Below are 25,360 nucleotides of genomic sequence, written 5' to 3'. Positions count from 1 at the left end.
AGTACTTGCTTTTATATTAGCAGAGTAAGTTTGCCATTAATATTAGCTATCTTGCTGAAAGAAATAATGGGTTCTTACTTCGGTTGGTGAGCTCCGCTTCTGGAGGAAGATAAATAGGCGCTGGCACCAGAGATATCTCATGTAAACCAATAGGCACTTTTACTGAAGTCTTGGATTGTTTTAACTGGTTGAGGAGAAATTAAAATTATTCAATTATTGACAATAAGAACACAAAGGCAGCATATTACTTCTATCATTTGATTAAACATTGTTCAATCAAAGTTATTAATTAAAGATATTAACTGAAATGGCAAGGATACAATTCAGTTTAAAAACATTTTAAATCAATTAGGTATATTAAATACTGTGATTCCAGGGAAACCTGCACAGAAAGTGCTGATGGAACTCTTATCTTCATCGGGTAAGACCAAAGGAATTCTTAGTTTTTGAGAAGAGAAGAATATATTTTTAGCACTGTCCCATATGATTGCTTCCAGGTGTTTGAAGAGAAGGTACTTTTATATTTGAACACTGAATGTATAAAAATAAAACCTAAAAATATTTCCTTCCTTCAGTAATAGAAGGGCCCCAATAGGGTAAATCATAAAAAAGAGAGCCATACATACATTTCCTGGAAGTGGTTCTTCTACCTCCTGTTGATTCACCATCAACACCTGTTTGTCAGCCTTGTTTTTGACATCCTAAAATAAGGGGAGAAATTGTTTACTATAACTGAGTGTCACAGCGACTTCAATCTTCATTTAATAAAATCACTTCAAAACAACAGAAATTAAAGCTTCAATAAGGTCATATTCTTTCCCGCTTACGAGCCTTCAGAATGCAATGTCATGTCCAGATGAAGCAAAGAACTTAAAAGGATTTAGAGAAGTATTAGACATTTATGCGGCTAACAAGAATACCCACAATTGTAAACAAATACTCTTCAATAAATTTTTAAAGAAATAAGGGTATTAGGAGGCAAGCCCCTCTTAGGAGATTATGCTGCATCTGCCTGCTGCTCTTATCCATCCTGCATATTCCCCACAAGAACTGATTGCTGGTGTTTGGGATCAAAGGTTACTGGATTAGATGACTATAGGTTTAATCCAGCAATTTCTTATTTTGTTTAAAGCATACAGAAACTTACAGGAAGCCACTGGGTTTGATTTAAAAAACTGGTAGTTCAATGGGACCTCAGTGAACCAGGGTGTACAAAGAAGAGACGACTAGAAGGTACCTAATTCCATCTCTTCCACTCAAGAAAGGAAAGCACACTGGCAAACAGTGGCAAAAGGAAAGCAATTTAAACAAAATAAAGGATTATAGAACTTCATCCAGTCTCGTTATGTGCCCTGCAAACAATGATGCTCCCATCTCTTTCAAGACATTTTTCTTTCCTAAATTTTAGCCTATACTCTGAGTTACAACTCCCTATAATACTGTAAAAAAATTCCTTTCCTTCCCAGGGCATATGTTCTTCAGATGTTTTCAGACACTTAAAATATATCTCCTTCATTGTCACATAGCCAATTTTAAGCTGTTTAAACCAGTGTTTTCAGACATGGGTGATTTGGGTACCCAAATGTGAAAAAAGTGACCCTGCTTCCTCAAGTCTCACAAAACTCTAAATCTGAATGACAGCGGTCTTCAAATATTTGGAGGGCTGCCGTAAAGAAGGAAAACACCTCTTCTCAGAGAGCAGAATGGGGACCACTGCCTTGAAGTTTCAGCAAAGTAAGTTTAGATTAGAAATCAGGAAAAACTTCACTGTTAGAACAGCGATGCAGTGGAATAGACTGCCTAGGGAAGATGTGGACTCTTCATCACTGGAGGTGTCCAAGAAGAGGCTGGACAGCCACTGGTCGGGGACAATTTGGCAATGCTATGCCTATGTTTCTACTTTGGGTATTTCACATGCTTCTGGGCCCTGCTGGCTGCTGCATGGGGCTGGGAAAGTTTTCTCTCCACCCCTGCAGCTACATGCTTCAGGGTTTCTCTAAGCCTTCCTCAGACGAATTGAGTGTTGGCTGCAGCCAAGCCTGAGGATTTTGATGGGGGGCAAGGCATAGTAGGGGGAAAATGATCCTGCTGGGACTTAAAGTCACAGGTTCCTGGCTAGAGAGTCTTGCCCCTCTGCTCAGGATCAGATGGATCACCATATCTTGGGTCAGATAGTACAGATTGTGGGGGGCTTGCCTTCCTCTGTAATGGAGGTGGTAACCCTCTTCCTGGAATCTCTTGAACATATATTAACAACCTTTACAGCAGTAGGATGTTGGCCACCGTGGTCCCCCTACTTTACCTGTGTTAGAGCATTACGTCTTGGGTTTTGTGTAAAGCTTGACTGTGTAGTTTTGCTAAGAGGTTAGACAATGGATTTGTATAGGATGGTTTCTATAAGGATGCTGCTGCCTCAGGCAGGTGTGGGACAAGATGACCTATGGAGGTCTCTTCCAGCATTACTTTAGTTAAATTCTTTTATTAGCTTTTAGTGTTTCAAGTTAAATGATTCAGGGGCACATCTTTCAAGCTATATAAAAACAGATCAATATTGCAAGTCCAAATAACACCCCAACACCAAACCGAAATTTACTGTATTTACTCAAATCTTAGACAAACTTGAATTTAAGATGACCCCCCAATAATTAGATTCTATACATGGCAAATTTATAAATGTATTATAATTTTGCCATGTACAGAATCTAATAATTGGGAGGTCATCTTTAATTCATGTCTCCCACTGCTTACAGGGAAGGCAGGCAATGGGGGGCAGGTGGTATGGGAAGATCAAGCAGCTTGATTCCAGCTTGTGCCTGCCCCTCCTGCAGCCTCAGCTTCCCCCTTGCCCCTCTGCCTCTGCTCTCCCTCTCCACCCCCTTCTCCCCACTCCAGCCTCCTTGCTCTGCACTGGCAGGCTTGATCCCCATTCTTGCCCAGGGCACAGAGCATGGCCCCAGCCCAGCCCAGCCCAACCCAACACCCATAGCAGCTGTGCAGGCTGTGTGCCACTATTGGGCTGGGCTGGGGTCATGCTCAGTGCCCAAGACTGTACTGTGGACTATGAAGCAAAGTAAGCAGGGAATGCAAAGGTGTAGGCAGGGGAGCAGAGGCTGCATCAGGAGGTATATGGGGATGTGAAGTGGCAGCAGGAGTGGGGCGAGGAAGGAGCAGACAGCTGTTGCTGGGTAGGGACTGAAGCCCAAGCTAGAGCAGCTGCCTGTACACCCCTCCCCCCCGCGCTAACTACCCTCATACTCGATTCTAAGATGAGGGGCTTTCCCCTTCCCATATTAAATGGGAGAAAACCCTGTCTTAGAATTGAGTAAATATGGTATTTACTCTTTCTAAATATGTAATATACCCATGCAACATGCAGACATCATGAGCATGAGTAGTTTAAGGAATATCTTCAGTTCTTATACAAACCATCATTTCTGTCAAGATCCAAGTTCTAAAAGAATCACTTAATGGGTTTTAAAATATTCTTCAAATGTTCATAGAATCAAGACAACCAGGTCCTTAGAAAACCAAAGTGCTCTATCAGATCACTTCAGGTACCAGCTGCTAGTATTGTAGCTATTTGACCTCAGGTTCAATGATACTAAGTGCAATATAAACAATCTTCTTTTCCCCTTCTACTCTCACAGGTCCATGGCCATATCAGTTATATAAAACTTAATACTTTTGAAAGCAATGAACTAGAAACACAAAACATCCTGGGCCAGCCTGGCAAACTTATCATCAATAAATGGATGCAGAATGAGCTGCTATCAACTTCAAAACTCAAATGAAAAACAATATTTCTGCATGCTTGTATGCTCCAGAACATGTAATGTTAGGTTGCTGCTTTGAGTTGTACTCATTTGAGAGGGATTTTTGTGGACAAGAATATACACATACACATTATAGATGTATGTACTGACTTTGTGATTCTGGACTTCTCAGAGCACAGAAGAAGTTAAGTGCTAACTAACAGTGATGTGACTGCGTGGGCAACAAACAGGGACAACTTTTATGATCTTGGCACTGAGGCATCTTTTTCCAAGACATCCACTAAGAGACCAATGGAAATCTCTATTTATCTTCTTATCCAAAGAATAGTTATCTTGTGCTGCACTGCAGTGTTAACAAGGGCCATGTACAGACCGTTTCTCCTGGGAGAGTTGCTTCAGGATTTTTCTCTCAGAGCAAAAATGGCTGCTCCAGGAGAAAAAATAACTTGGAAACAACCAGGGCTGAATTACTCTAAGAGAGTGTTTTTTTTGAGATAGAAAATGTCTGGATACATTCCCTTTTTTGTTTTCCTAGACGCATCTTCCTCATAACCCAGTCTGGGATCTCTGCAGTGCCTTCAGCTCTTCTGAATTAAAAATTTGTCTACTCAAAGAGCTGCACAATGCCATGCCCAAATACAACTTGCCTACATTTTTTTTACTGTACCTCGCTCCTGACTTTTTGCCCAAGGTTCTCTCGTGCCCCTTGTCTCTGTCACCCGTATCAAGAATTGTATATTTTATCATAATTATCTGTATCCCTTGAGCAATTCCTTAAGTAAAGCACTCCAAAGAGAGCTGGCAAAGAACTGAAATAATGCATTTACAGCTGGTATTCATGAATTAAGCCTCCAATTAATTTATATCCAAACTCATTAATACTGTTGACTGAATGTTCCGGATAACTCAGATAAATGCATATACTCAGCCGACAATTGTTTTATCACTCAATCAGAATAGACATTTCAAGTCTTAAACACCATGCTAACTTCTGATGCTTGGCAGTCCATGAAGTATTTACTTGTAATACTCATCAAGTAGTTCCAAAAAATCAAGACTGGTTCACAAAAATGTTATGAAGCAGGAAGAAAATATATCCAAAACAAAAACATAATATTTTTAATTGATGACTGCATACACAGCATGGCTGAGCTAATAAACTCCCTGAGGAAACTACAGTAAGCTGTTGAGAGGAGGGGCAGAGAAAGGAAGATTGTCTCAGCAAATCTGATGCTCCTCTGGGTTAGTCACTCCTCAGCATATTTAATACTTCTGTTTTAAACTTCTAACGCAGTGTTAGAAGAGTCAAGGTACAAGCCTTGGGAGGTTTGGACAATGTAAAATACCGACACATTACATAACAACAACACAAACCCTCGGTATGTGTCAGTGAAACATTTGGTATTTATTACTGTACCATGCTAAACTGTAAGTTATGGACTTGACACAGAAATTACTGAGACAAATTCTATATCCTATGTTATATAGGAGGTCAGACTAGCTTATGATAACGGCTCTTTTGGCCTTAAAATCTATGAAGCTATGAATACAAATATGACCATGATTTATATACACAAGCTTGTTTCCAGGATGTGTCATGTATTTTTAACAAACATAGACATGATCCTCTTGGCAAAAACAAAACAGGAAGGGAGACCAATGATCAGGATGTATGTAATTATTCTACCTCAACAATTTATGGATCAAAGATAGGAAAATATATGTAAAAACCAAACAAATACATGAAGTTGCAGCCTCTCAACTATATTCATTAGGAATTATTCCATAAAAGTCAGCTGCAGTTCCCCAAGCAGGAAAAGAAAATCTGGTGAACATGTTAACACCTTCTCAGCTTTCAGTTTTGTGGGCAGCTAAACATTTCTTTAAACAGCACTTACTACTTTGATGCATTTATCTTCAGTCAAGCTTTTCACGACAACTTCCGAGCTGGTATCTTCTTCACTGCTTGCAGGTTCAGTGCCACTGTGATCCTATCATAGAATGGTTTTTGTTTTAGCATGACTACATTTCCTCTAAACAGCTCAAGACAAAAAGATTAAACCATTTGCAATGTATACTTCATGCAAGTCTTATGTGATGGGATGAAATAAGCATAATATTCAACCATAAATCTCCACGGCTGAAGAGAAAAGATCAAAGCAAAGGTAACACTTAATATACATCTCGGGCTTCAGTGGACTAGTGTCAAGTACTACAGGGTCTGCCCCTTTTTATGCATCGCTAGGAATACTGCAAGTGATATCCAGGGACAATTACTATGACAACAATGAGGGTGAAGTTCAGGAACTGGGAGGGAAGGTGTTGCTGCTGAATAGTGCTACAGAATTCTGTTCTGATGAGCTAATGTTTCGCCTCACTTTGAGCACACGCAACAAATCCCCTTTGCTTAGACAGAAGAGGAGCAAAAAAAGTTTTCTTCCTTCTGTACAGGTCTCCTAATGAAAAGGGCTTATGAAACAAACAACTGTATCACAGCCAGAGCTGAGAAGTTGATCTGATACAGCAGCAGACAGCAGCCTTTTTAAAGCCGTGGGCCACAATGACATGGCTCAGGTCTGAGGCAAGCCAGCGCCAGGACTTGGCTGTTGCCACTGCTTCTCCGTGCCACCCTCCCATAGAATCATAGAAATATTAGGGTTGGAAAGGACCTCTGGAGGTCATCTAGTCCAATGCTTCCCAACCTTTTCCAGCCCAAGGCATACTTACATTAATAAAACTTTTCTGCAGCACACCTGTTAAGGCATTCCCCATCCTTATACCTGTTGTGGCTCACTGCCATGGCACACCTGTTCATTTCTGATGGCACACTTTTGTGCCACGGTACACTGGCTGGGAAACACTGATCTAGTCCAACCCCCTGTTCAAAGCAAGACCATCCCCAACTAGATCATCCCAGCTAAAGCTTTGTCTAGCTGGGTCTTGAAAACCTGCAACGATGGCGATTCCACCACCTCTGCGTAACCTGTTCCAGTGTTTACTACCCTCCTAGTGAGAAAATTCTTCCTATTTAGCCTAAACTTCCCTTGCTGCAACCTGAGACCATTGCTCCTTGTTCTGTCATCTGCCACCACTGAGAACAGTCCAGCTCCATCCTCTTTTGAAACCCGCTTCAGGCAGTTGAAGGCTGCTATTAAGTCCCCTCTTAGTCTTGTCTTCTGTAGACTAAATAAGCTCAGTTCCCTCAGCCTGTCCTTGTAAGTCATGTGCCCCAGCCCCTGAACCATTTTTGTTGCCCTCCCCTGGACTCTCTCTAATTTGTCCTCATCCTTTCTGTAGTTGGGGGGCCCAAAACTAGACACAGTACTCCAGATGTGGCCTCACCTGTGCTGAATAGAGGAGAATAATCCCTTGCCCCCTGGCAACACACCTACTAATGCAGCCTAGGATGCTGTTTGCCTTCTTGGCAACAAGGGCACACTGTTGGCTCACACTGTCACCCCCCGGGGCCTTTATTGCAGAGCTGCTTCCCAGCCAGTCAGCCCCCAGCTTGTACCGGTGCATGGGATTGTTCTGTCCTAAGTGCAGAACTTTGCATTTGTCCTTCTTGAATCTCATGAGATTTCTTTTGGCCTAATCCTCCAATTTGTCTAGGTCACTCTGAATCCTAGCCCTACTACCCTCACACATATCTATTATTCCCCCTGGCTTGATGTCATCTGCAAACTTCCTGAGGGCAAACTCTATGCCATCTTCCAGGTCGTTGATAAAGACATAGAACAAAACCAGCTCCAAGACCGATCCCTGGGGCACTCCACTTCATAGCAGCTCCCAACTAGACATTGAGCTGATTACTACCAGACACTGATTACTAGTAGAGCCAGGAGAATCAGAGCCAGCTAGACGCTGATTACTACTCTTTGAGACCGATTCTCCAGCCAGTTTTCTATCTACCTTACAGCCCATTTATCCAGCCCATAATTCCTTAGCTTGCCTGGGGGAATGTTGTGGGAGGCCGTACCAGAAGCCTTGCTAAAATCAAGGTACACCACATCCACCAGTCTCCCCACATCCACAGAGCCAGTCATCTCATCATAGAAAGCAATAAGGTTGGTCAGGTATGACTGACCCCTAGTGAATCCATGCTGACTGTTCCTAATCACCTTTTTCTCCTTCAAGTGCTTAAAAATAGATTCCTTGAGGATCTACTCCATGATTTTTCCAGGGACTGAGGTAAGGATGACTGATCTGCAGTTCCCTAGATCCTCCTTTTTCCCTTAAATATGGGCATTATGTTTGCCCTTTTCCAATCATCTGGGACATCTCCTGATCGTCCTGAGTTTTCAAAGATGATGGACAATGGCTCTGCAATCGCATCAGCCAACTCCCTCAGAACACTTGAGTGCATCTCATCCGGCTCCATTGATTTATACACATCCAGATTTTTTAAGCAGTTCCTAACATGTTCTTTCACCACTGAGGTCTGCTCAACTCCACCCCAAACCATGCTGCCCAGTGCAATAGTCTGGGAGCTGACCTTGCCTGTGAAGACAGAGGTGAAGGAGGCACTGAGCACTTCAGTCTTTTCTGCATCCTCTGTCACAAGGTTGCCTCCTCCATTTCCCTGATACTCCTCTTGCTACCGACATACTTGTAGAAACCCTTCTTGTTACCCTTCACATCCCTTGCTAGCTGCAACTCCAGTTGCACTTTGGCCTTCCTGACTTCATCTCTGCATGTCTGAGCAATGCTCTTATATATGGCATGGGCAAAGCTCCCTACTGCCCTGACATGGTGCAGCATAGGTGAAGCTCCCTACTACCCTGACATGGTGCACCATGGGTAAAGCCCCTTACCATTATTCTTTAACATATTAAAACCATCGGCCCTGATTTTCTTCTTTTACCCAGTCCCTGAACCAGAAAATGTTGCTGTAAATAAACTTTTTGGGTCTTTTTGGGGGGTTGAGGAGGAAGTTAGTGGTTTAAATCAACTCAAGTTATTGCTCTAAATCCAGAGCCATTTTTCCTTGCACAGTAATGCTGACTTACAAAACATTTGCAAACTAGTCAGAGGGGACCAGCAGGCATTGGGAGAGTCCCTGTTCCCCCAAGCACTACCAGGAGTGACTAGAAATAATGGTCACAAGCTGGCAGAGGGTAGATTCAGGCTAGATATCAGGAGGCACTACTTCACTGTCAGGGCAGCTAGGATCTGGAAGCAACTTCCAAGAGAAGTGGTGCTGGCTCCTACCCTGGGGGTCTTTAAGAGGAGGCTGGATGAACACCGTGCCAGGGTCGTTTGACCCCAGTACTGTTTCCTGCCATGGCAGGGGGTCGGACTTGATGATCTGCTCAGGTCCCTTCTGACCCTACCAACTATGAAACTATGACTTTGTGTAACAAATCCAATTTCCTGTAAGGATCTTCACTCCCAGACTTATTTACCAGTCTATTCACAATTCTTGCTAGGCACGATACAATTAAAGGTAAAATAGAAATTATGCAAATAGCCTTATCACCCCCTCAAGAGGTAATCTACTGCTCCATTCTTTAGAAGATTCACTCCATTCAGTGTTCAAACACAATACCTCACTCCATTAACAAAACTTATTATGTAAGAGGTGGTTTTATGATGAATTAAGCTTCTTGCAGTAGAGCTTATTTTAGATTAATGAATTATATTTTGGTTTTGCCAGTTAGCTACAATATTGGGGGACAATTATCATGGCCCTGTTCTACCCTGTGGTTCATAAAAACTGACCACAGGTACAGGAAAGTTTATTGTTCAGCCCTTTTCTTATTAAACTGCTCCAATCAAGATAAGAAAATAAGCTAAAGAGAATTAATGTAATTGTATCTTGCAGTTATGCTGTCATCATGATATACTGTTAAATTACCCAGGCCCATTTTATAAAACGTACCAATTGTTATGCAAATTATAAGCAACATTCATTGTTAAACATGCATTCAGTGTCTTTTTGTTAAACATGGCTGATATTTTCAGATGTGAACAATTACTTTAATACCAAAAAAGTGGGATAAAGCTTGGTGTAATTGTTTGTCATGACAGTCTCATTTGTTATACTTTAAAATGGTGTGAAACGGTTACCTGACAGCCCTGGAGGTCAAAGTCCTATGTTTAGATACAAAATAGGAACAGCATAAGTAGTAAAAGCTCCCTCTGCTACATGAAAGATGACATACTAAGGAAGTCTACAAGAAATGGAACGAAATTCTTTGGCCTCCATATAACGGTGGATCTTGGTGATGTGGATACTTGACTTGGCAATCATGAAAAAGTCTCAAGAGACACCAAACAACTGCCATGACTTCTGTCCAATGACCCAGAATATATTGGAATCAGTGATCTAGAGGAAAAAGACTCTTCCTAATATGAACCACTATGCTATTTTATTACTCAAATCTAATGACAAAAAATACGTATTTATAAATAAAAGTCCCACAGAAAGTTGTCTTCTTTGTAATAATATTTTGAAAGATGCAGTTGCACAGGGAAAAGCAGGAGTCCTTGAGGATTGAATGACAGGTAACACTACAAGATCAGGAAGAGCTGACGGTACTATTTGTCTCACCATCACTGGCGTGTGAAGGAAAGGGGACTCGAGCTGGCAAGAAGGTGGCCACAAGAACAACAACAAAAATCTTTAAAATGTACTTAGAAGCTTAGACCGTATAAACTGCAGAATAACCCATGTGGACTCCAGCAGCTAAAAGGCTCCTAACAGAGCATGAAGGACCATTTCAAAATCAATATTTTTCCTTAGCAAAACAGGCAAAGAAAACTCAGGGCTTTGATTAAAACATTACCCAGAAACAAACAATATGGGGGGTTTTTGTACAGCAAAACACTTGAACTACATTAGCAATGTCTGCTAAGTGGCCTTAAATGTTACTATCATCTTGAAAATGACAAAACGCATGCCTCCAGAGGTTCCATCTGGCACTGCACCGAGTGAGCTAATGCTGCATTACTGTAATAATGCTTATTGAAATATCAAACACAAACGTACCAGAATTTAGCCACTGAAGGCTAGACCAAGCCTCAGCTGAATCATAAAATATGCTTTGCTTTATTAGCTCAAATAGATTGAATTAAAAAGTGGCAGCAGAGCTAGCTATGCACTTTAACTACAAATAAAATGTACTCTCTCTCTTAGTTACACTATCATATTGGGACATCAAATTTATAACAAAGTGGCGACACTACAGATCACGCTGTGCAGTATAAACATTGGACTCACAATACTCAAGAGACTAATGAGCCTACAGTTGTAATAAAGAATAGTACTGGAAACGCTGTCACACTGAGGACGGTTTTAGTCTTGTCGTCTTGCAAACAAAAACATCAATTTATTTTTCAACGGCAAGAACCATGCTATGTATGATATGACGCACAGGACTTGATGGTAAAACATCAATTAAAGTATTATAAAAATTTAGTAAGTTGAACTAAGATAAGTATAAGTCTGACTGTCCAATAAGCATGGCACAGTACTAGGAATCAAGAGAACTGGGATCTATTGCTGGCTCTGTCAAAGGAGCAAGTAATTTCACCAGGCTTCCCCTTCTACCATTTATCTGTCTACCTACAGAGTGAAAGCTGTCAGGGGCTCAGACAGTTTCTTGCTATTTGTTTGCACTGTGTGTAACACAAGGGGGCTGCAATTATATTTGGGGCCGCTGCCATGCATATAAAAACAGTAACCTTTTACTGCAGCAGGCTCACTTTTATTTTCTAAATCCAGGTATGAAGATATGCTCCTAATGCCTCTGAAAGAGTTGTATAATGGTGGAGAAGATGGAGGTCCCAGAAAAACAATGTCTTTTCTCTAATGGGAACTCCAGATTCCAGTTATGTTCCAGGCAATAAAGCCCCCCAACAGAGATTTCAACCCTCTAGGAAAGAAAGGCAGGGGAAGAGACAGCAGAACTGTCAAGTGACTTATTTTCTTGTTGTATCCAATAATCAGAGTGGCAAATGTTTCATTAAAGAAAAAAACAAACCCACAAGACGAAACACCCATTTGGTCAAGTTCCTACCCACAACATTTTGCGATTCAAGTTTAATTAGACAAGGTGTTTGGTCACACTGCTATCTAATTTAGCAAGCCCCAATTAAAAGGCATCTTACCTCAAAAGAAGATTGGGAGCTGGATTGTAATGGGAAAGGAGTAACAGCCATCTGGTTGAGTGCATCTTCATTTCTATGAGACATCAAGAGAGACAAAAATCAGTATGCTATGCTGAAAACACATGCCTAAACTTTTCTTTAAGGTGGTCATTGTTTTATTTATTGGTTTTAGGTACAAAAACCCATTTCTTATATAATACTATAAACAGTGACTTCGGCTTGCATTCCTTTCTAGTTCATCTGTGATCACAGCACTTCAACATGTGGATATTGAACAGAAATGAAAACAGGGTGTAAATAATTTGACAGCAGCAGAGGAATAGTAAATGGGAAATGACAATACAATAGCTAAAAGACATTCTGCACAGAGATTTCTTTTCCTATTAATAGACCCTATTTCAATTGCTTCAAAAGAAAGGGCCTAATAGCTACTTTTATCACAGGCAGGAACACAAGGCTGGATGGGACCTTCTGGGTAATCAAGACCAGCCCTCTGCTACTGCACACCAAAAGATCCTTTTCATAAACTGAGCTGCATCTTACATATTGTTAGGATGGTTTGCCTTGCTACTTTGATTGGAAGACTCCTATAATTTCTTAAAGGGATATAGGTAGTAGCCATGTTAGTCTAAGGACAAAGGCAGACAAGGTTCTTTGGGTAAATCTGATCACTTTTATTAGACCAACTCAAATAGCTGGAAAAATTCTTCTTAACAAGCTTTTGAGTATAAATACCCGTCATCAGGCTGAGGAAGCATCTGCAGTTGGTGGGGGCTCTTCCTGGATGGAATGAAGAATAAAGAAGGAGTCCTATAATTTCTTTGCACTCATGGTTAGGAACCACCTTCAAGGTTGCAGCCTAAATGTATTTATGGCAAGAATATACCCTTTTATTCTTGTCTACTGCGCTCCCTTCTAAAAGCATGCTTCATGACTGTACCTACTTCCTGTTTTGATTACTAGATTCCTTCTGCCATTAAGCAAAAACCCCTCTTTTTTCTTTTCAGTATATCTTTGTTGCATACACTTCTGAAAATCTCATACATGCACTTAGCAAGTATATCAAGAGGGTAAAAGAAAGCAATTAATACTAAATATATATCAATGAACAGCATCTCAAAAATAATGATGGTAATTTAAAGCATATTTTTCTTTTTTGAATGACTGCATGCTCCTAAACAGGCAAATTATTACTTTGCAAATTTCTAACTATCAAAAGCATTTTTATCAGATGACAATACATATTAATTTAGCCTTACTAGAGGGTTTTTTTTTTTCCAGTGATATTCAAAACTATTGGACATGTCAAATTAACTGCACACCTTTCTGGCCTTTATAGAGCATAATCAAAGAAATAACATATTATAAAACATTGTTAAAAAAAGCATCTGATTTACAGAAAAAAAGCTCAAGGTTGTTTTTTTTTTAAACTGCATGAATGAACCATATAAAATGGTGCATAAAAACTGCACAAAGACTACAAGAAAAGTCAGGCCTCCATTTTGCTAAGAAAATAAGAGAGATAGTCCACACTCCACAGAGCTTCAAGGATGCATCTTCTGGGGAACTGGGATTAAGTGACTTGACCAAGGTCACATGGAATCTGTGGGAAGGTCAGCAACTGAACCCAGATATTTCAAGTTCCAGCATTTTAAGCACATACTTGTCTTTCCTTTATTTTCTAGGGAAAAAAAAAATATTTGTTCAGATGGCAATAAATTTAAAAATAGAATATAAATGCATGGAGGAAAAAATATATGTATATGGTTTCACTTTTGTTTCTCCTTCAAAGGGTTAATTTTGTAAAACCAGGATGTTGCGGTTACTCTGAAAAAGACAACACTATAAATCAATACCCCCCAGTAGAGCTGAAGATGGCAAATGAAACTGCAAGCATTTCAAATGACGAATCCTACAAAGGTTGGTGAATTCATTTCCTTTATCTCCAACAGAACAGCCATGCAGTTCAAAGAAACTGTTTTAGGATTGATCATAATCCCTCACTTTTGTACTCTCTCGCAGCCTCTCCTTTTGGCCCTCTTCAAAGCTTTGCAGCAGTTAGAAAATATGCTAATGTCGCTGCGACAATGACCAGTGTTACAAAATCGGGCATGCAGGAGGGCATGACAGAAATCCTAATGCGCAGCATTATCTGCATTTGCACCTCACAACTTCCAAGTGTCTATCGTTTCCCTAGTACAGCATATTAGGCAAGAATATTACTTCCTCCTTTTGTTTTCAAGTGGATACAATCCAATTACACTGCAGTTCTCACCTGAGAGGATTCATCAGAAAATCTAAGATCCCTAAGCTCTGTAGCAATTTTGTCTGATTGTACAGGTTTTTCCTCATCTCCCTCAAGCATTGGAAAATGTCTTCATAAAACATGAATGGCATAAAAATTAGCACAAAACTGAACAGTCCATAATTAGAAGTAAACTTGATTGTAATAAAGAATAGTTCTTAACGTTTGGTTTGTGAGAACTATTTTGCTTCTAAGAAACAGCTAGACATTATTTTTAATATCTACATTATAAATTGCTTTGTTCTTAATTACCCACATATATAAATGCACTGAATATATACAAACACCAGGATTTATTCCCACATCATCAGCTTGAAATTTGTATGTCATTTTAAACAGACAGTAATTTTCATTCTATGTTATAATTTTTTTCAGTCGTTCCCCAGCAAAAGAACCAAGGTTGCAAAAAAACCCCCAAAATCCCAATTTGTAATCTACCTCTACTAGCACACATTCAAACACATTAATACCACTTCAAAGGAGACTGCTTCAAAGCAGAATCAAAGTGGGAACATATTTTAAAAGTGACAGATATAATAATAAATGCTCTCTTTGCTCTTCACTCCAAGAAATGTCCTCGATTAAACATGAATTTATTTAAAATTAAAAGAAACAGTTTGCTTTTGATGTTGAAGCTGACAGCTCAGCAGTCGCACCATCATTTTCAAGTTCCAGTGGCTGCAAAAGAACATTCAACACGTAGTCCCATAATTACCCCCACTGTTGCCATTGAATACCACTCAACAGTGCATCTACAATTTTGAAAGGGGGTACATATGGCACGGTGCCTCTACGCATGTAACACAATGAATATTTTTCTCCTAAACACAGTGCTCAGCCTCTGACTGGGTCACCCTGAGTCATGAGAGAGCTGTGACATCTGATGCTGATGCCAGTGAAGCAATGCGTGGGAGGTTAGTTTGACACTTCAAATGAGGGGAGAACTGAAGCCAGAGCTGCATGTGTCCACCCTTAATACCACTCAGTAGTGCGGGGATGGGCAATTATTTGGGCTGGAGGGCCATTTAAGGAGTTTGGGTTAGCTGTCGCTGGCTGGTCAACACCCCGCACTGCAACAGCTCACCGCAACTCCCTAAGTGGCCCTCCAGCCAAATACTTGCCCACTTCTGGGCAGAGAGAACAAGGGTCAGGAGAACCTAACCTTTGTTGCCCACTTTTCCCTGAGGCCCCTCCTGTGCCCCGAGTCCCCGGCATGCAGCCAGGTCAGCAATGCACTGTGTTTCCATGAGCTGGCTCAGGCCACATGGGTGCAGCTGCTGTGGCTGCTGCCCAATCCAGCCATGTGCTGGGGACTCGGGATCAGGCAGAAGCCACACTGGGGTTGGCCAGGAGCTGCGCCAGCTGCCACATTGGTGCAGCCTGAAGCAGCACATGGGAACACAGTGCTGCACCAGTGCCTGCGCCCCTACCAGGTCCTGGCCCAGTACAGCCCAGGTAACCTGTGGCTCCTGGCTGTCTTCCCCCTGCACCCGCTCCTCTGCCAGCAGGGAGAACCTTACCTGAGCTTTAACTCAGCAGGTGCAGGGTCGGAGGGGTGCGCAGGGCAAAACCCTGGCCAGGAACTCAGGGCCCCTTGCTTTTGAGCAGAGCAGGGCAGACAGGCTGGGGAGGGAAGGCGAGTGGCTGCTGCTGCTGGTATGAGGAAGGGAGAAGGGCAAGGGGCCTCGAAAGCCAGGGCAGCTGAGGGCAGGATACAATTCTCCTTCAGAGAAGCAGCCACGGCTGGGCAAAATCTTTTGGAAGATCAAATCTATCCCACTGGCTGTATTTTGCCCACCCCTGCAGTAGAGACTAGTACAAATATGCCTTGAAAGAACATCTTTTCAAGGTCAAAACAGGCTTCTATTTTTTCAAAGTAACTTGCATACAATTTACACATGGTGCTAGTCCTTCAGATAAGACTTCAAAAACTAAGAGAGTGTGGACAGATGAAATAACTATACTGATTTACTGTGGGGTCACCATGAACTGACACAGCTGTTTCATATGTCCATTCCTCTACCAGTATAACTGAAGCAAAATCACAGTAACCTGAATGAAATAGGTTTAAAGTTACAGAGGTTCAACTCCATTCACCAGTAAAGGTGCAGACACACAAATGTTATGTTAGTTCCTGAGCCATAAATCTCCTCCCTGCCTTTGAATGTATATTGTTACATCTGTTCTGAGTCTTGAGTTTCTTTTCATTTTGCACAAATGGTTACCATCTCATCATTTTGCTCTATAGTCACATCCAAATTATCCTAAATAACTCGGGTACAATACTGTGAGGAAACTGTCTACCTGACTCTTGAGCTTGTATCCTAAAGATGGCTGCATTTCGGTGATGTGATGGACCTACATGGCATGAATCACTTTTGGGTGGAAGGATTCCCATGAACATACTTACTGTTTCTGCTCTCCAGGCTGAATTTCAAAACTGATTCACATTTTCACTTGAGTTAGAAATAAGAGTACTGACTGATTATGCTAATAGCAGCCAGTATTGTATTGCACTCGCAAGACTGCAAAAATTAGAGCCTCATTTAGTGCAGAAGATCAAGGGAAGCAGGGTCCAATACAAGAGATGATAAGTTCTGAACGGCCTACACACCCAGCTCGGACCCTCATACCAGTCTGAATGCAGTTTGAACCTCACTAGGCTTTTCCCCCCCAACACTTCACCATTGCATCTTCCCCTCCCTTTACCCTCGATGATTTAGGTTTTGCTTCTGTATCAGACAGATCCCTTGTACATAATATTACTATTATTAGTAACTATTGTATTTAGCTCAGCTAAAATATGTATTACACAGGAGCGGAAAGGAATATACGCACAAACAGAGGATGCTGTGGCTCTCCCTATCAGAATGCTGCTGTGATATTCTGGAGGAATTTTACAGGCAACTTTGAAAGCTTTCTAGAAAGTTACTTTTGGGACATGAAAACATGAGCCAGCCTCAGCCAGGGGCACTTACCCACTGACCTTACATATTTTTAAGGTCTTGCCTTCAGATCTGTCTTCCTTTATGGGTATTTCTGAGTTCCCTCTTAAGTAGCCAGAGAATCTCTCTTAACTCTGTAGTGGTTAAAACCCAATTGCAATTCCAGGCAAAATGACAGCATTTTGGCCATTTAGACTATGCCATTCACTTGAACACCAAAAAGACCCATTTCATAGGAGTGCTTTTCCCTTTTGGGAATAAAAAAGGCACCAAGAACTAGGAACAATAAACTAATAAGTAGTCTCATGGTCTCTCTCAAAGTAGGTTAAGATCTAGAGCAGAGGCTGTTAACCTGCAGCCCATGTGCCACAAGTGACATGCATGGGTAGCCTCTGTGTAGCACAGGGGTGAGCAAAATGCAGCCTGTGGGCCAGTTGCAGCCCACCAGGCCATTCTATCTGGCTTGTGGGGGCTCCTAAAAAATTTAGAAAATTAATATTCATCTGCCCCGGCTGCCTGTCATGCAGCCCTCGATGGCTTCCCAAAACTCAGTAAGCAGCCCTCTGTCCAAAATAATTGCCCACCCCTGGTAAAGCACATAGCAGATCCAGGAGGAAGCACGTAACAGTGGCAGATAGGGCAGGGAGAAAAAAGCAGAGTAGTGAATTGGTTAGAGGAAGGGGATAGGAGTGGTACTTGGGGAGGGATGTGTGCCTTAAGTTGTGGCACACTTGCCGATAAGGTTGATCCTCACTGATCTAGAGGTAGATAACTAAATAGTTCCTGCCCAGAAAAGTATTGCCTCACAAGGATTTCAGTCATTGGTAATGGGTTGAGGAAGTTGTGCAGATTGCTGACAAACAAATCCAGATCCTGGGTCTGCCAGCATGTTCACCATGTATGAAAAGCAGAGCCTAGATCTCCCCTTTCCCCATCTTCATTTTCTTACGCTAGTTCCTTGGGAAGAAAACAGCAGAAGCAACAGTAAATATTGCAGAGGTACACAGAACATTTTGGGTGAAAACCCAGGAGAACTTTTAATTCAGAAGGCCCAGGATTTCCTATATCTCAACTCAGTCCGGTAACTAAGGAGAAAGCTTCTACTGATGTTGGAAATGTCATTACACTTCCCCTTTTTCCAGTCTATCCTTAACTAGCTGTGAATGGATTTTTGACAACTATTTAAAATTAACATTTAATCCATCCTGCAGAGGGCTTCACGAAAGTCTGGAAAGACACTGAATACTCTAGCTTCCTGAACATATGGACTTGTTCACAAGTAGGTATAACAACTGGGAGGAGGCAAGGCAGAGGTTTTTAAAACAAAAGGGAATAAGGAGAAAGGGGTCATGGGAGAATTGCAGACCTGGATGTATAGCATTTGGCAACAACCCATTTTTAAAAGTGCCTGAAGAAGTACAGCATGAAAAACAAATCAAAACCAGAAAATATAGTTACCCAATTAAAATACAATCGATTTGGTAGAACACAATAAAAATGGTAAAGAAAAGTAATTTAAAACAAAATCACCTGCAAAGCATTTAAACATTCATGACCTTCTAGTACTTAGTATTTAGTGCTTTTCACTGGGCCTTTTGGAGGGCAGTGAAGATCTAACAATATTCAGTCATAATAACCTAGGTGTTAAGTAAACCTGTGAGCTCTCCATGATGAACAATCTAACCCCACGGCCATGCAGGCAGAGTGCAAGAACCTCTTCTTTGAATGTCACCATAAATAACTCCCGCAAAATCTCCTAGAAATGGAAACTACGATAAGCGGGCTTCCATGTGAATCTCCAATTCCATCATCAAGAGAACAACGACTCGGTGCCTTAAGAACTACAGTATGGAAGATGGACGTCAGACTGCAACAGGTGAAATTTAAATATGTAACATCCTTTAACACTTCATTCTTAAAGCATTCATCATGTTTCAAGGCCTGATAAGACACCATTTTTCAATGAAAGAAGAACTTTGGACCTAAGAGTTAATCATGTAATACGATACTAAAATAGAATTAAAAAAAATAGAGGGCAGTTTGAATCCTGATAAATTAGCAGTGGTGCCAAGCTCTCTCACCACTTTTGATCTGTTGGGATCTCATTATCCTGACACCAAAGCACTGACCATACATTATATGAGGTTAATTCAACATAGACACAGTGTCAACCTTGCCAAATTATAACATTATCTTCATAAAACAACAGTTTGCAACAAAGTGACTAGGTTTTCTTAATACAAATATGACATTTAATTATATTATTTCATTACAATCCTTAACAGGATTAAATTTATACTGCAGGCATGAAAACTATGATGCCTGCACAAATCATTCTGAAGAATCAAGGTCTACAGAGCATCCTCCCCCACTCAAAAACCCCCCTCATTAAATATTTAGCTACTCATTATAGTAAGATTTCCTCTTCTCTCCCAAGACTACTGTCAAACAACATTTAAGAGTTTGCCTGACAAACTGTTAGTACTGAGGACTCGAGCTGGGACTTTCTAAGGAGCCTTACTGCCGCTGACTCCCCATTGAGGCTTGTGTCCTTGTTCCCTCAGACTCCTTTGAAAAATCACAGTCAAAATATCAGAGTCTCTGGTACATGGAAATCAAAAAGACAACCCCCTATCTGCCGTGCTAGCTAGAAAATAGCATTTTGCTAAAGTTCATCCAGGTAAAATGTTATTTAACACAAACCAGAGGAAGCATGAACTGAGTCACGGCTTCCCAGAAAGATCGTGCAGTGTTTACAATGCTCAGGTGATTTTTTTTCCCCAAGTTTTGCATACAAGCTGAATGTCTTCCAATTTATTAGGAAAAGCCAAGAAGCAGCAACATGTGCTGAACGTGAAATAAAAATACGGTGACATTATAACTCTGAACTTTTTATATGCTATTACAAGCTTATGTAACTAACTAACGAGGCCACTGGGAAACAGTGCTACATTAAGGCCTATATTTTGGAGTTTGGCCAGAAAACTGTTTTAAAACGACTATTGTCAATTTTACCGTGGAAAAGATGTTCATAAACTGCAGTGAGAAACTTTCTAAAAGAATAGCACTTCTATGATCTTCAACACATTTGCAGCAGTGTGTTTCATCAATGAAAATTTCAGGAAAGGGTAGGAAGGCAATTTTTAACACTATCTGGATGTTAGAAGGTATAACAAGATTTTTTTTTATAGTACATTTTAAATTTTAAACTAGATTAGTTTCTCAGTGAAAGTCAAGAGGTTGACAACATCACAATTTCCCCAGCGTCCAGATTGTTTCAGCTAACGCCATCCTTTCAGTGATATGCATTGGAGGAAGTGGGTGAGGCTTGTACAAGAGATACTTATATTTTTCTCTAGCAAAAGCGTATAGGGTGCACTTCTGCCCTGCCCATGAAAATAGGCAACAGCAACATCCCTTGCTATTTCCTGCTGCAAAGGGAGGAAGTGTTTTTACTAAACACCATCTTTCATTGAGAAGCAAAGGCTGCTAAGATACCAAGAGGCAAGATTGCTAAAAACACTGAAGATGGGCAGGACACCACTTGTTTTCTTTTCTCAGCATGTTACCTGGATAAGACTGATAAGAGGGAGTATTTACAACAGGGCACAATGAGAGTGGGCGTCAGGAGTAAGTGCCATTTTTACTGCATTTTGTATAATTGATTGTATTTTAACTGGTAACTATATTTTCTGCTTTTCATTTGTTTTTCATGCTGGACTCCTTCACGCACTTTAAAAATGGGCTGTTGCTAAATGCTATATATCCAGGTTTGCAATCCCCTCCTTCCCCCACTGCTGCACCAGACCCTCAGGGAGCCGCTCCACCAGGGCACCCCCACAACTCACCCGCTGCAGGCTCCCATGTGCTGTGCCACTTGGGGCAGGCACAGGAGGCAGAGCTGAAAAGAAAGCCCAGAGACCCTGGCTGCTAGCGCAGCCAGAGCAACAGGAGGAACAGCAACTGGGTGGGAACCGTATGTGCCCTCAAGTCACCAACTGGACAGCCCTGCCCTAAGATACAAAGAGAAAGGTAAGGATTCAGAACTGCGAACTGAGCAGCTAGCATGGCTACACTACCAGAGATGGCTCCAAGAGTCAGAAAGCAGTAGGCAATTTAGCACTGGTTATACTAAATAGCCCACTGAGATAAAAAAAAGTCAGCTTCAGCAAGGAACTGCCTACATCAGATCTGGGACCATAGTAAGGGAAGAACTAGCTGGGGCTCAGGCTTGGAAGTCTGTCTAACACTAACCACTCCTTCAGCTGGTTCCACTTGAATTTATTCCCTTGCTATGGATCATCACTCCTGGGGATATACTATACAGCATCAGATCATAGGAATCTATCCACAGGAAATCGTGCAATGTTTTCATCTGCTCTTCCAGTAAGAGATTTGCTTCTAAGTCACTATTCTAGTGGGTCTTTCCTAATCCTTGGTCCTAACTTTCTCCTCTAATAAAGACAGATCCAGAAACTCCTTGCAAGAGAAACTTTATGGGTAAAATTCTTCTCTTTTAAGGCCTCCCTCTTCCCAGCTTTCAAAACATAATAATTGTTATGATATTCTATTCTCTCTCGCTCCTTGGAGCTGAGTGTACATATCTGAAATCATCCAAGCAGCAAACCCATCAGCATAGTTCACAATCACTAACACTGTCACCACTAATTTTTTTTTAGCTGGAAAAGCCATTATGTAGGCAGATTGGAAAGCTGTTTGAAGGTTTAAGAACATTGTTATAACTAGCGCCACTCAATAACTAGCACTACTCCTATAACTCAAAGTTGTTATAGCTAGCATCACACCAGAGAGATCCACTATATTTCAATACTTTCATTTCAATATTACAGTTTTAAATACATTTTTCAAAGGAAGTGATCAAAACACACACTTTTAAAACTCTGTTAGCCCCACAAGTTTTGTAAATGGTACAGCCTGTCACAATTTAGGGTTGACTAATCATATCAGATATGCTACACAGTCATGTCCCAAAGAATTTAGAGACTAAATAAGAAAAGATAAGGACTAAACTGGAAAAAAGGTTTGTGGGATTATTTGTAAGGAGGCAGATTGTTTAGTTTTTTGAAGAGGCGGGTTTTAAGGAAAGATGCACCACCGTGATAGTGCACTGGGCTCCTAACATTTTGTTTAAAAGCTTTTACATTTTCACGTGTGAACTAGCATTTTAGAAGGATTCAAGTTTCAGCCATTTCCTTTTGATAAGGTTCTGAAACCATTCTCTTGCTGAAATGATTTAATAGCAGGACAGCTGCATATCTAGATATAGGTTTGGTCCAAGGATTCATTTTTCCCTTCTATTCAGCCCCGGTCACAGCAGATGGTGCTTCGGTTGCTTATGGCACTTCACCGCTGGAGAACACTTCTCTTCATTAATATTTGAAAGGTTGTTCAGGGTCAAGCAGACAGACACATCAGCTGTCAATATACAATAGTACAAGGCATGGAGGAGTGACAACATCCATGTTCTTCTGAAATCACGTGCGTTTTCAACTTGAAAAACAACATTTTACAACAACACTTTTTCCAGCCCAAGAGTCTGTGATGGAGCAAATCCAATGGCTCCAATCTTCCCTGTCTAGTACACATAGTACATAAACTATTACTTATAAAAACACCTTCTTCCTAATCTAATGGGTTTATTCACAGATGACCATAACTGGAAAAAGGGGAGATTTAGGCAAGAATTTACATTACCTTTAATAGATGAAATTTCTCAGATGTGATCCAAACCACATGGTACAAATATTCATATCCAAAATGGCTCTGCAGCAAGTGAGCTGCCTTCATTATAAGTTTTGCTATGTTTTTAATTACAGAACTCAACAGACAAATGCATTTGATCAATGCAGTGTGGCACAAGCAATCCACTCTTCTGTGGAGTGGTCTGACAGCCAGAACTAAATCTAGTTCCGGGTTTGTTTCATATGTTCTGCTTTTGCCTCTGGATCTTTCACACCAGACACATTTTCCACATGCAATTAAGTAATGGAGAGTGAGTTGTTGTACATGACATTTAATTTTCAATAGCTGGAGAAAGTAACACAGGAGCTGCAGGCAAGATCATTAATTTCCCTTGTATACTCTGCACTGCCAAGTATAGCAACTCATTCTTCATTGTGCTAGTCCAGCTCTTCCATCATGTTTGTGTATACTGTACCCGATACAGGTACATGATCATGTGTACATATTTATGTTGTATGTTCATATCTAGATTACTACAGTGCTCGTGAATAAGCTGCATATTAGGCTAAGAATGCAAAATTACATAAAACATACCTGGGCTTCAAGAGCTCAAAATTAACTGGCAAGCACATGTGAACAAAGCAAGCCACAGCAGACCAGATCTATTTGTCCTGAGTTGATCACTCCAGAGTATTCAAGTACATATGGACAGAACTGTGTGCAAGGGGAAGTTCTTACTCTAAATATAAAAGCAGACACCTTCCCCACAGTATTGTAAGACGGCAGCTCTAGTGCATTAGCCTTGCAGCTGTGGTGGAGGAAATGAAGGCATCTCAATACATTTCCAGCCAGAATCAGAGAGAGAACGTTTCCTACTTAGGGTGTGGACAGACATAACAGCCATTTCAAGAATGTCACTGATTGGGAACTGGTTCAATGGTCCCTGGACAGAGGTGCCTGCACATGCACTGCTAAAGGGTTTATGTAGAAGCCTCACCTTTTAGGGCAGGGGCATGCAAAATATGGCCCGCGGGGTAGATACAGCCTGCCAAGCACTTTCATCTGGCCCGTGGCACCCACCAACAAATTGTGCCCTGCCCAGCCTAGGAAGAGCACACACCAACTGCTGAAACTTCCTTAGTCTGACGAAGGGTTTTTGAACTCGAAAGCTTGCTTAATAACTATTCTCCAACTATTTGGGTTGGTCTAATAAAAGATATCAAATTCACTCAAGGAACCTTGTCTGCCTATGTCCTTAGACTAACATGGCTACAACCTACACCCCTGCAGCATAGTAGGTGTTTGACTTTTAGTGTATGATCTGGTTTTTTTTCTGGTTCTAAGATGGCAACCCCCCTCCCCCTCCTCCAAGGAGTATATCCAAGGGGGGCAAGGAGAGGGACTTCCAGTGGCAAAGGTCAGGGGTTAGGGGTGGGACTTGCAGTCCCAAGATGTTGACAAGAGGGTGGGGCAACCATCAAGGGGAGAAGCTACCCGTACGGCCCTTGACAGCTCACCAAAACTCATTAAGCAGCCCTCCACCCAAAATAATTCCCCACTTTATTTTAGGGATTGCAGTGCTGCTAAAATGCCACCAGGGAGTGGTAGAGTACCCAGACCCTAATGCTTTCCACTAGGGCTGTGCGAAGCTTAGGTCACCAATTCGATTCGGCGGAGATTCAGCCCAATTTGGTGGATGAATATCCGAATCCAAATCGAATCAGGAGACCCTTTAATCTCTCCGAATTTAATTAAAACCCTCCAAATCGATTCGGAAAGATACGGAGATTCGGACATAGACACAGCTTTAAATGTTTTATCTACATATCTTAAGGTACCAGGTGACTCGTGAACACTGAGATGATGGGGAGGATGGAGCATCCCACAGAAGCGTGGTGGTGGTGGGTTGAGGAGTTCTCAGCACGCTTGCTGGCAGACTCGGAAGTGGACCAGAAGCAATTCCAGTCCACTTCCGGGTCCACCGCAGAGCGTGTGGGGGACCCTTCCCCCGCCCCCCAGCTCAGCGACTGGTGCCTCCTAGGTCTTGGGGGTGCCTGGGGTCCCCCTGTGGCTGATCGCCAAGCTGGGGGGCATGGAAGTGTCCACTTCCGGGTCTACCGCCGAGCATGTAGGGGCCCTCCTGCGTTCCTGTGGGATGCTCCATCCACCCCACTATCTCAGTGCTCACAAGCCACGCCTGGTATCTTGAGGTATGTAGAAGAAACATTTAAAGCTGTGTCTATGGCTGAATCACTGATTCTCCAAAGCAGCATCGAATCTTCAGATTCAGATTCGGCCAAATGGAATCGGAACAGTGATCTGAATCAACACGTTGAATCAGTGTCCCGCAAATAGGCCCGAATCCAAATCGAATACGGCCCACTTCACACACCCCTGCTTTACACGGGTCTGTGCCTGGAACTTCCCCAGGATTCCCATGGAGGGGGAAACCAGAATGACTAGATACTAAGGAAGAGGAAGACGTCATTGCCCACAATTGCAATTTTTCTGCTCTTCCTGCT

At 41.7% G+C, this 25,360-nt stretch overlaps 1 protein-coding gene across 10 annotated transcripts in view; it reads right to left on the bottom strand.

Moving 5' to 3' along the window:
- The window catches only part of PATJ (PATJ, crumbs cell polarity complex component), a 231,990-nt gene that overhangs the window by 57,933 nt on the left and 148,697 nt on the right, over positions 1–25,360 (bottom strand). For all 10 annotated transcript variants that reach the window (XM_025208661.1, XM_025208662.1, XM_014521711.2 and 7 more), the window contains 4 exons: positions 11,886–11,958; positions 5,672–5,764; positions 627–701; positions 79–184 (listed from right to left, as the gene is read on the bottom strand). In XM_025208661.1, the coding sequence (XP_025064446.1) occupies positions 79–184; positions 627–701; positions 5,672–5,764; positions 11,886–11,958 (347 nt within the window). The remainder of the gene's footprint in view (positions 1–78; positions 185–626; positions 702–5,671; positions 5,765–11,885; positions 11,959–25,360) is intronic.

This window comes from Alligator sinensis, unplaced genomic scaffold (assembly GCF_000455745.1).
Source record: "Alligator sinensis unplaced genomic scaffold, ASM45574v1 scaffold588_1, whole genome shotgun sequence".
Classification (NCBI taxonomy): Eukaryota; Metazoa; Chordata; order Crocodylia; family Alligatoridae; genus Alligator; species Alligator sinensis.
This window is presented reverse-complemented; position numbering and strand designations above follow the sequence as displayed.